This window comes from Manis javanica, chromosome 7 (assembly GCF_040802235.1).
Source record: "Manis javanica isolate MJ-LG chromosome 7, MJ_LKY, whole genome shotgun sequence".
In the NCBI taxonomy this organism is placed as follows: Eukaryota; Metazoa; Chordata; class Mammalia; order Pholidota; family Manidae; genus Manis; species Manis javanica.
In genome coordinates this window covers 122,802,122-122,814,614 of record NC_133162.1, presented here as the reverse complement: position 1 = coordinate 122,814,614, position 12,493 = coordinate 122,802,122, and the positions used below count along the sequence as shown (strand labels likewise).

Genomic DNA, 12,493 nt, shown 5'->3' with positions numbered 1-12,493 from the left:
AAATTTGGGTCATTCAACTAGTCTAAGCTCTACTTTTTCTACACTAAATAAAAATGTTCACAAATATAATTTTTTAAAAACTCAATTTCCCATTTATTTTAAAATAGTTTTCTCCAAAGAAGATATATTTTCCCAATTGTTATCTATGTACACCAAAACTAAAATTCATCTTCCTTTTTGTATATTTGTTATTTATACTTGTGCCTCATTCTAAAAGGCTTTAGAGTAAGTTGTTAATTTTTATATTCCCTGATCATTCAATAATCCATAATAAGAAGTGGCCTAGAAACAGCCAGACTATCAGGAGAATGCCAACCTAGAATTAGAAATATTTTATTTTTAGCAAATCAGCTAATTCATATATAGGTAATTTAGACTTAAAGATGCAGAAATCTATCCCATTCAGATTTCATCTATCTTCTGATTTTAAAAATTTGTTCTATGTACTCCAAAATATACCTATGTTCTCCCCCCAAAAGCTTTATATCTTATCCATGCAGAAACAAAGTTGACAACTGTACCTATTATGTAACACTGTGGGGAAAGTAATACTTCATTTCTTTGAAAGATGTCTCTCACGCATATACATTTTTCAGATTAAGTGGAATTCCTTACATTAATCAGTTGAAAAGTATTTTCCAGGGGATACTATATAATTTAACCTGTCTTTAAATAACTCTGAGACACTACATGTTTTTATCACTCCAAAATTTTATCTTTCAGGTCTTTCTGTGTTAGGCCAACAAATATTTCAACTATCAGTATGCTTACCTCCCAAACTGTGTTTGCTTCTCTGGCTCTCTGATATACTGGGAAGCCTATTAATCACTGAGAATTAAATAGAAAGCTCTATTTAGTGCAGTGAAGGGTGTGGTTTTAGTGTGGCAGGTGCTTGGAGCACTGAAGTGTTTGAAGTCCGAGCGTCTGGCAAGAGCAAGGGGATCTTATCAGTGTTCAGCCAAATACTTAGACTGTTCCAGAAACCTACAGAAGCTTGCCGAATACAGTAGCATTCACATCCTACTCTAGGCTTACAAGGAATTCTAATCTAAGCTTTTCTAATTCTGGTGCAATTCCAGAGATTTTTCTGGAGCAAAAAGGAAAAAGAAAGCCTATGTTAGTTTTAAGTCTCTTGACTTGCATAAGTGGAGTGAGATAACTTCTGTTAAAGGAACTGTAATATATGCATGTATATGGAAAAGAAAGACAGAAAGGAAAAAGACAGTTACCTATCTGTTATTATAAAATTAAACTGTGTTCTGTATCTTGAATATGTAATAGATCGGTAGCACTGATATCCCATCAATTTCTAATTATTATTTCATGCTCAATTACCATATTTGTCCCAGAAATTTTGATAATAGGCAGAAAAAAATATGGATTAAATACCAATTTAAACTTTATTATTTCCTCTTAAGTATTACGATATAAGAACAAATGATCCATTAACAGACCAGTTTGCTGATGGTTCACATTATCTCCTTTAGCTCGGTAAACCTTCTGGTTCCAAAGAGAACACAGAACCATAATCATTTCTTTGATAAAACTGTAAATAGATATGGTAGAGATCAACAACAATTCAAAACAATTGCTAAATGTTAAGACCAATGCAGCAAATTATTAAAGTTTTTTAAAATGATAAACAATGATGACTTTATTTAATGAAATAATTTCTAAGTTATTCTTCAGGATAAAATATTGTCATTTAAAAATAGCATTTCTACTATTCATATTTCAATTATATGCAATGGATATATGTGCAGAACTTAAGACGTGTGCCTCATTTTAGATCACATGTACTAATTTCAAAGCAGCAGCTAATATCAAATGATTCTGAGCTCCCTAATAGTCCCAAAAGGACTTCAAAATAATCAATTACAAATTCTGAGTACAGATAAAGCTTAAACAGTCACAGATGCCTGGAAGAGACTATCATGGCCTTACACTTTATAGACACATAGCTTTCATCTTACAGATGAAAGACTGTTGAGGATGTATCCAAAGGCGTGCACACACACACACACACACACACACAACTCTGAGATACACACTGAGAACTGTCCTGGCAGAAGCAGATCCACATTGGGCCATCCTCCTTCTGTGCATGTGTGACCAGCTGTCCACATTCGTTCTGTGGGGACACACATCCCTAATAAAATCCATTATTTGCTGCCCTTCTCCCATCTCTCCAGCCCATAACTGTGTTCTAATTATAACCATTGTGCTCTTTCCTAGCTTGGAGGGATGCTCAGGGAATTTTGAAAAGAACATTTAATCACTAACATCTGACTCATGAGATGTACCTCTATCATGTTCTAGGCTTGAGCCATGCCCCACCAACTCCCACAAGTCTCAACTGGTAAATGGTGAGAGGCCAGCGTTCAGAGAAGGAAAAGAGAAAGAAAGGAGGCTAAGATGGAGAGGGCAAGCCCTTCTGGCCCACCACCTCCTCACCATTTTATCTGTAATTTCACTCTTCTTTTAAGGTGCAATTGGTGTGTGTGTGTGTGTGTGCTTTGACTGTACGTTGAAGTCAGAAAGAAAATCACATGGAGGTCAGAGTACTGTCTGGAAGTTAAAATTAGGAAATAAGCCAAAAACAGGTACGAGGATAAGGAATAAAAAAATTCCTTGTGTCCCAAAACAGTTCTGGCAATGGTTTGGGGATTCAAATCATTAAAGTCAGGTAGAGGACAGTGTAGGCCTAGATATTTGGGCCATCTACAGTTAAATTGTTCATTTCATTTGACTCCTTTAGCTTGAAATTCAATCAATTGGAAAAAATATGACCAATATCAAACCTAAAATAAAGATATTTTAATGCTAAGCTAATTATCCCATAAAAATATGTTCATTTTTTAATGAAAAGAATGTGCTTTATAAAATGGAATGGAATTTATCTTGTAATAAATTACGTGAGGTTTTTCTACCATTCAAACAAAAACAAAGCATTAAAATTCCTTGAGGGCCTTTTATGGAATTTACAATAACCATGGACAGGATCTGCAATCCTACTTGCGCATTCCCCTTCTACTCACCAATCACCCTTAAATCCATCAAATGTTTTTTTCTGCTTCTCTTTATCATTCTTTCTTACCTACCGCTGTTTATTTGTTGGGTCTTTATGTCCCTTAATTCTGTTCAACTGTATTCCCCTGAACATAAGCCACCCTGTACTTTCCAGGAACCATATTAAAAAATGAAACAAACCAACATATTACTACAATTTTTTTTAAGTATAACAATTATAGATTTTAAAAAGAACCGCAGTTCTATACTTATTAGAGAATTAAATACTTGTGTCAAAGAAAGCAAATAGAGACTAAATAGGAACTGCGCTTCATTTTAAAGACATAATGAACCCACCTAAGAAACTCACCAACCATTATAAGATCTGGTCCCAAGAGTTTTGGACTACTCGGTATTAAACTCATTGAGTATTTTTGCTAACAGCTTGTGTAATATTCAGAACACTGTTTGAATAGATATTCATTTGTGGATTTAGGTTTTTAAGGAGGTAGCTAATTATCTCAAGATTAAAACTAAAGTGGAAGTTAGCCAAGACCAATGGGTGAAAGAATCAGTCTTACAAAATAAGATCACACAGAGTTAAAACCATAATTGCATTTAAGTGCAGGGTATAGAATGAGGACAAACTAATAAATACATGAAAAAAATTCAGGAGTCATGTGGACTAGAAATCAATGTGGTTAAAAGATTAACCTAATGTTAGGACATATGAAGAGAATGAAGAGTTTGATGGTTTTGCAGACAATTTTGTTTTATTAATGGCATCTGCACTTGACCACACAGATATGAGAAAACCAGATAACATCCAATTTTGAGTATCTGTATAAATGAACATAAAAAAAGTGAGGCCAAATTAATGTACATGATCCATTAGTTGATGACTGCGCATCATTACTTTACAGTAAGTGAAAGTTAAGGGCTGCAAAGCTGACCTCCCAGGAGAGAAAGATCACGACCATTGGCAAAGAAGAAATAAAATTATAATTCCATGGGAAAAATGTTTCCTAATCTCTTTATTTAAAAATATGAATCCAACAATAGTTGATTTTGTGTTTACTTTGGTAAACATAGTTGACCCAGTGTCTATACACGTGTGTGTGTGTGTGTGTGTGTGTGTGTGTGTGTTTTTGTATAAAATAGCTTTTGGGTAATAGGTTTGTAAATTCTTAAGTTTTGTATCAAAGAAGATTATTTAAATTTTCCACAACAAGATACAAGTCTACAGCAGTCAACCATAAGTATTAGATTTGTAGAAAGGAGTAAGTGACAATTTTAAAGCCTTAAACTCCATACTAACTTACAGGAGCCAATATTTCAGTCATTAGTCTCTACTCCCTAATGTAGGCATTTTTTTTTAAACTTTCAAGTGGGTGTTGTATTAACTTAACATGACCATGCATTTCATCAGTCCCTGTATTCTAGGTTAAAAGAAGGACAACTAAAATAAATTGAAAACAAATAAAATATCAATGTGGGGATGAAAAGAGAAAAAGAGAATATTCATCTTGAAAGGAGTTTCTATAGCTATAGTTACAGTAAATGATAAACTTAAGAATTAACTTCCAATTATATCCTTTAATTTTTATTAAATCTGCTTTCTTTTTTTCCAAGTAGAAAAAGGACCAACCACTCCGGGCATAAAGTTGGAAGATCTGTATTTGAATATCAAAATAAATTTTAGTATTTGCAAGTTTGAAAGACAGAAATAGAGTTGAAATAAAATTTGCTTTCATAAAAGTGAGTAACATAATTAAAAATTAGGCAGAGAAGTTATAAAAAAAACTTCAAGCAAAATTTAGAGACTTCAAAAGAAATCTGCATGGAAAATTTCACAGCAGCAGCATTAGAATGCCATAGCCATGTCCTTACTGCCTTCCCAATAATAGGAAATGCTTTATAATCATTATATAGGACTCTTACATTAATACTCATATATAAGTATTAATTTTTTTTTAGCAAATGAGAAAAGAGCAGGAGAAAAATATAAATAAAGTTAAATTAGGTAATAAGAAGAACATACATGGACTACATAGACTATAATTATCATTAAATATTATGTTTTTATTGCCTTAAAATTTAACGTATTTTTCTATATTACAAATTCATAAATCTTACATTTAAAATGTCAAACATGGGCTAAAAGAAGGGACTGGATATGTGTGCTTATATTTATAAAGAATAATGTACAAGGTTGATATCAAAATAATATTACTTTAAGATTTTGGTATAGCTTCTCTTTAAAAATGAAGTTGGCTGTTTTAGGTCACTTCAACTCAATCCCTAAGAGAAAAAGAGAGTTCTTATTAAAAAGAAATCCCTCTAATTTTGCTGAATATTCTTAGTTCCCTAGTAAAACAAGGCTTTTTTCTAAGGAAATGACAAAGACGATGAGAATTCATTTTAATTACCACAGCTACAGGGCAAATCAACTTGAAACAAACTATACTAACTGGCTAGATGAGAAGCTGACACTGATAGACCCCTCTCACTTCCAAAAAGCAGGACAGAATTTCAACATAATTTGGTTTAAATGTAAATTGATACCATATGTCAACCAGTTTTACTTCTAGCACTGACATCTTCCTAACAAATTCAAAGTAAAGAATTTCGTGAAAATATTGTATACATGATTTTAATTAGATGTTGTTTTTTCATCACCTTGTGTTAATACAGCACCTTGCCCCAAGTTTGACAACTCTAGAAATCTTTATCAGGACACTCGTTAGGATATATGTGGTACATGGTCTTAGGCATAAAAATCATTACCAGTGTCCTGAACCACTAGAGAGACTGAGTGCATCAGATTCATGGCACCTTTCTAAAAAAAAAATTAAAACAAAAAAAGAATGATATGTAGATTAATTCTAATTATTTCTGGCTTTGTTAAAATGAATCTCAATCATGTCTAAAAATATCACAAATACGTTGTCTTCAAAGATATTTGCTTCAATAAATGACTTTATATATTTGAAAAACTAGAGGACAGCAGTAAGTGACCTTTAAAGTCTAATTTTAAATTTCCAATATATCAATCAGTATAGTAAATGGCTTTTCAGTAAGAATCTCAAAGTGACACATAAAGGTGGATTCCCTGACAGAGACCTTTGCACCCTGTTAATGAAGTGCTCCTATCTTCAACTAGGCCTAACCTAGAGAGAGAGATTAAATGCCTTGGTCTATTCATAAAAACAGGCACATGCAACAAACACCACTGCAGTCAGCAAGTCTACTGCACAACAGCTTAGCCCGATTCAGACAAGTCTCTTGGTTAAAATAGTGGTCAATAACACAGCATGATAAGTTAAATAAGAAATTAAAAGTTCATTGAAGTCAATTATAAGAACATGATCTACTTAAATTATTTATTCACAGTTATCTTCATGAACATGTACATCAGAACCAAGCTGAAAACTTTCTACTAAGCTGCAGAAAACTCAGTTTATTTAGTGTCTGTAGCATAGTAAATATGCACATGATGTGAAATGACAGAACAATTGAATTGCTTTAACTCTTACACTTTACTGAGCAATAGAGTCAAGAGTAATTAGAGTAAGATCTCATAAATGATAAGAAAACGACAGCCAAACTTTTTTAAAGCACACTGCATCATTTTTAAACTGACATAAATTAAGACTGTGTAAAAACAATATATACCTGTAGCATGGAACTGAACTTTCAAAGGAAAAAAATCTCCATTTAAATATTTATCAAATTTTCACTTTATTAATCTTAAATTCTGAATCTGGCTATGGTTCTCCTTGCAACCTCAGCTACATTTTTAAGATTTTATTTAAAAAGGTCACCCTTCTCAAGTTATGAACATTTGAAAACTACCCTCAAAAACATGACTTGTAAATGACACAGAGAGAAGCGGGCTTTTATCCCTCATTCCCAAACTCTAATTGGGTTAGTGATTAGGGTGGGCTTCTCTTCTTGTGTGCAGTGATGCCCTCTGAGGACTAGATGGACCTTGCTTTAGTAAATCACTTCGTGTACACTTTGTTTTAGCATTTACACTGCTCATGGTAGGAAGCAATCTTCTTTAATGGATGCTGAAAAGCTTCAAGTGAAATCTGTAATTGACAAAGGCTTCGTAGAAACAGGCAATTAAGAATAAAATTAACAAGAGGCTCTACAGGAAAAGCACTCAAGCTTTCACAGTATACTTCTCTAGGAAAATATTTAGTAAAAATAAAAATTTAAAAGAACCAGGTGTCGTTTCTTCCATTTTATTAACTGCTTCTGTGGTTGGGTCTGTGTGCTTGTTAAAAAGATGACCATCCATAGAAGTCATGTTAGTGGGTCTAAATGAATAACTCACCTGCTAACATTATTAGAAAAAAGAAGAAATTTTAAAAAAAGGAAAGGAAAGCCCTAAGCGAAAGTTGAGGCAGATTCAACACCTATTCTTCAAAATAAAAGCTGTTCAGGTTTAGTAGCTCAAGTTTAATGGAGAAGTGTACTGACAACAAGTTAAAACTTTGAAGAACACAGCAGCAAGGATACGAAGGAGAACGGGGCGCTCGTGTACCTCCAGGAGCCAGCACCTCTGTAAGTGTTACTAGTCCACAAAGTGATGCAAGCACATGGAATGGTGAGTATAAATAAGAGCACTAGAGTGAGCCGAAAGAACCGAGCTGTCAGCGGCCTCTGCCCGCAGTCCTCCAGCACCCGCCCCCAGCCGACCCGAAGGAAGTGCACCTGAGCCGCAGGTGAGACCAGGGGCCCGCGGGTGGCTCCCAGGGGAGGGAACGCCCGCGTGGGCGGGCTGGCGGGAGGCCCGCGGCGGGGGAGGGGGGGCGGAAGTGACCCGCACTTACTTTGAGCAGCTTACAGCGGATCTGCGCGGAGACCATGTGGCTGTTGCGCAGGTTGCCCACGCGGAACATGAGCGTGAGTTTTCCATCCCTCATGGAGATCACCGCGTGCTCGCTGAACATGAGGGTCTCGGCGCGCTTCTTGGGCTGGGACATCTTGATGAACATGCAGCCGATGAGGAAGGCGTCCACGATGGAGCCCAGGATGGACTGGAAGAGGAAGAGGATGATGCCCTCGGGGCACTTGTCGGTGATGTAGCGGTAGCCATAGCCGATGGTGGCCTCCGTCTCGATGAAGAAGAGGAAGGCCGAGGGGAAGTTATAGACGTTGGCCACGCAGGGCGTGTAGTTGCCGACGTGGGCTTTGTTCAGGTCGCCCCGGGTGTAGGCGATCACCCACCACATGGACGCCATGAAGAGCCAGGCCACCGTGTAGGTGAGGATGAAGATGAAGAGGTTCCAGCGCCACTTGAGGTCCACCAGGGTGGTGAAGAGGTCCGAGAGGTAGCGGCTGGTCTCGCTGCCCAGGTTGCCGTGCTGGACATTGCACCGGCCGTTCTTGTCCACGAACCGCTGCCGCTTCTTCTTGGGCACAAGCTGCTGCTGCGGGCCCTGACCCGGCCCCTGGGGCTGCAAGCCCGAGCCGCTGGACGAGGTGGTCACTACCTGGTAATCGTCCCCAAATTTCCTTCGGAGTGCAGACATAATACGGAGGGGCGAGCCAGATTCAAACGCGAACCACAGGCGCAGGAGCCGAGCGCTGCAAACCAGCACCAATAAGGGAGCGGGGCGGGGGAGAAGAGGGCACAAAACCGAGCGCGCCTGGGTTGGGGGCTCACCCGGCAGGTCGCTGCGGTCCCTGCCTCCGGCAGAGGCCTCTCCTCCCCTGGGTCGGAGGCTTTTCTCTCCAAGCTGAGTCTCAAAACAAAAGTGTTCTCCCGCCCTCAAGGCAGGAGGGATGGAAGGACCAGGAACCCAAGCGCAATTTTGCCTCCAAGCTTTTTGAGGCTTCTCTTTCCTTCCCCCGCCACCGGCATCCCGGGCGGCCCCTTCCCTTCCCAGAGCCCCCCTGACTATCCTGCAGCGCTCCCAAACTGCCCGTTTCAAAATGAATGAGTTGACGAGCGAATCGCACCCTACCTGCCAACTCGCCAGGCTGCCGAAGCTGCGCTACCTGCTTGGACCGGACCCTCCCCCCTCCCCGCCGCTCCCCGATCGCCCGCCCACCTTGGACGGCTCCCGGCTCCCTCCGGCGCTCCCGCCTCCTATCTTTTGGCCAAAATCCCGCCCAGAGGCATGTCTGCCGGGCGCTGGTGCAACACCCCTACCCACGCCCTCCGGGCGCCGGACTCCAGAGACGCGTCCGCCTGGCGTCCGCGGGAGCCCCCAGGGCCCTCCGGCGGACCCTCAAGGGCCCCCAGGCCCTCCCCGCGCGCGGCGGAAGCGCGGCGGGGCACGGAGCCCCGGCACTCACCCACCCCCGGAGGGCAGGAGGCGGCGCGGAGGGCGGCAGCGGCAGCCTGGCCTCGCGCTCCGCGCTCGCCGCTGGTGTTCTCGCCCCCACTTTTCCTGGTGTACCACGATGGGCGCCGACGCAGGTCCCCCAGCTCCGCACCTTCCTGAGGGCACCACGCTGCCCCCGCCAGGAGGGTCCTGGCGCGCTGGGCACCTGGCGCCGCACTCTCCTAGCAGGCGACAGCGGTGCTGCTGTAAGAGGTTTGAGCCGCCGGCGCCAGGTCACACTTTCAGGTGAAATTCTAGCCGCTTCAGCTTTTCCTCGGCTCCACGGTACCTTTCTGCGCCTCCAACCCGCTTCGGTCCCCCACTCCCTGTCCGGGCCTCGGTGGCCCGGGTGGAAGAGAAGCGCGAGCAGGGGCGACGGGAGAGCGGTGTTTGTGCTGGTGCGTGTGATCAGCTGCAGAGCCGCGCTAGCCCCGCCTGTCCCTGCCTTCCCCCGCTGTTCCACCAGCCTGAATTGCACCTCCGCGCCTCAGTTGAGCCTGCAGTGTCTGGCAGCTTAGGAAAAAGCGAGCCCCTCCACTGAAGAGCTGCTCTAAATTTGCTCCCAGACGCCAGCCAACTCTCCTTGGCCCCCTCTGCGTCAGTCAGAGAGCCCCCAGCAAGCAGCAAACGCTGCTCTCTGAAAGGAGAGAAGTACAATATGTTTCTATAACTAGGGCTCTCATTTAAACGGAAGCCTGGATTTGCGGATGCATCATAAACAGAGATCCCAACTGGCTCTGAAATAAGCGTGTTCAGAACTCAAAGTTGCAAGTAGCAGCGGGGGTCTTAGGATGGAACAGAAAGGAGGGGGGACACCAACAGGAAAGAGGAAAGTTCACAATCCACCCTGAAAATGGCTCTATTACAAGGGCTCAGAATGTCCAGAGTTAATGTGTGGCTCTAATTGAAAGAAGAAGGCTGGATTTTACGGGCACTTAACTTAATGGAGGGGCAAAGTGCAGAAATAGTTAATATAGCGCCCATGTGTAAATACCAGCTTGTTTACGACATCTCATGTTTGTTTTAAAATGCCATGGTATCTTATTGCATATTCCATTCAATCCAGAAACATAACATTGATTTTTTTGGAAAATCATCAAATCACAGACTTACAAAAGCAAGGAGCTGCTGTAATACTCCCATGCAGAGGAAAATATATAATTGTTCTACCAGATCTCTGCCAATAGGTGCTCCCTTGGACCTCTGTACCCCTAACCTTAGTGCAGCCACATGGTCAACCATAAGCAGAGGACTCTTTCATGGTCATTTGGTTAAAACACCTCTCCCACGTTACATACTCTTCTCCCTCAGGTTCTCTAATAAAAGGTCAGTAACTCTGTTATTCTTGAGGATTACATAAGAAAAGAAGGTGATGCTGTGGGAAGTGGGAACTGCTCTGGACCTGGAATGCTAAGACTGGATAAGACTCTAGGAACTGTGTGACCTTGAGCAAGTAAGTAGCTAAACCGCTTTGAGCCCCAATTTTCTCCTCAGAAAAAATTAGCAGCATTAACATGTTCCAAAAATTGATATAAAAGAGAATGAATGTGATTTTATTAACTACATCTGCTGCAGAAGATGTTATATCCTGAGCTGTAAAGTTACACCAAGGCCAAGAGATTAGGAATGAGTTTTGGGAGTTGGCCCCATCTGTAAACTAACACACAAGCCCTTCTCTCACCACTGACTGCTCTCCCCCTAACTCACTCTGCGTTCCCCAGGCTGGCTTCTTTCAATTCCTGAAACCCACAGAGGCATAATCCCCACGCTTGGGTCTTTGCTCATCTGCTCCTTCGCCCTGGGCTGTGTTCATAGTGCCACCCCACGTGCTGGCTGCTTCATTCAGTAAACTCTCGGCCTGTATGTACCGCAGGCAGACCTTTGCTTGCCTCTCAGGCACTCCCTGCCACGTCAGCTTGGCCCATCTTCATAACGCTTGTTTTTCCTAGTTGCTGTTTTCTTCATTTGTTTGTTGTTTCCCTCCCCCTGCATCAGGGTCCTGGAAGGTAAGCTAAGAACAAGGCCCTTGTCTGTCTTGTTCACTGCTATGTCCCTAACACCTAGGGACACCTCCTGTCACAGACTCCGTCAACAATCAGTGCTTGTTGGATCAGTAACATATGCTGATCTAGCTCACTAGAAACTCCACACACATTGAAACTCCCTCTGAATAATAAATAATACAGAATTAAAAGTTATCACTAAATCAGGTCACTTAGGTGATTTAATATAAAAAGTGTAAATTAAAAAATACTTTCAGTGCTTGCTAGCTTTAGAATTAAAATTCAATCAGCTACCAAATCCTTCTGAGTTCCCCTCTCTATTTAAAAAATGCCACCAACTTTCTTCAAATCCCCATTTCACTTTAGGCCTGAGTCAAATGATTTTCTTGTCGTCAGTCTTACTTCGTCAAACCATCCTAGATAGTATTACTAGACCTAACTCCTTAGGATCACTTGACTCTGGAATGGAAAGCAAAGAGTTCTCATATTATTGTATTTAATAATATCATTTCTCAGCTTTTAAACATGCCTACTTTAAAAAAAAACATTTTTATGTGAAAACCCTTTGGCATTTTCCAACAACAAAATTTATAAACAAATATTATACTTCAAGAGACATGGGGGTCTAGTCTCATTTGTTCATTTTACAAATAAGAGAATTGAGGCTACAATGAAAAAATAACTTGCTCCACATCACAGAGTTGATAAGTAGAAACTCTGAGATTTGAACCTAAAACAGTGTATCTCCAGAACTTGGGCACTCTGCCACCCCTTACCAGATGCCTAGAAAGAAGGCTGGGATTCCTGACCCATAGCCAGGGTCTCCCTCCATATGTCATGCTTCCCATAGAGGTTAAGATCTAAGGTCCTCCAAAATACAGCCTGACCTGTTTTTCTGTAATTATCTCCTACCTTCCCTTTAATATGCGCTCTGCTCCACCCAGTGTTAACTGTTAGCGATGCCCCCCGCATGTCCTGCATGTTTAGCTTCATTTACAAGTCAGCTTCCTTTGCTCACTTTCTTTCCTGTCACTTAAGTATTCTTTCTCTCTCCAAGTCCAAGTCACCATCACTCCTGAGTAAGGAAGAGGAAAAATTTCTTGAGCTTTGCCTTGAAGTGCCACCTTCTCTATGAAGCTT

General features: G+C 41.1%; 1 protein-coding gene across 2 annotated transcripts in view; it reads right to left on the bottom strand.

Moving 5' to 3' along the window:
• KCNJ3 (potassium inwardly rectifying channel subfamily J member 3) overlaps positions 1-8,872 on the bottom strand; it is a 138,251-nt gene extending 129,379 nt beyond the window's left edge. For both annotated transcript variants that reach the window (XM_036996125.2, XM_036996126.2), the window contains exon 1: positions 7,851-8,872. In XM_036996125.2, the coding sequence (XP_036852020.1) occupies positions 7,851-8,552 (702 nt within the window). In that variant the 5' untranslated portion in view covers positions 8,553-8,872. The remainder of the gene's footprint in view (positions 1-7,850) is intronic.
• Between the last annotated feature and the right edge of the window lie 3,621 nt (positions 8,873-12,493).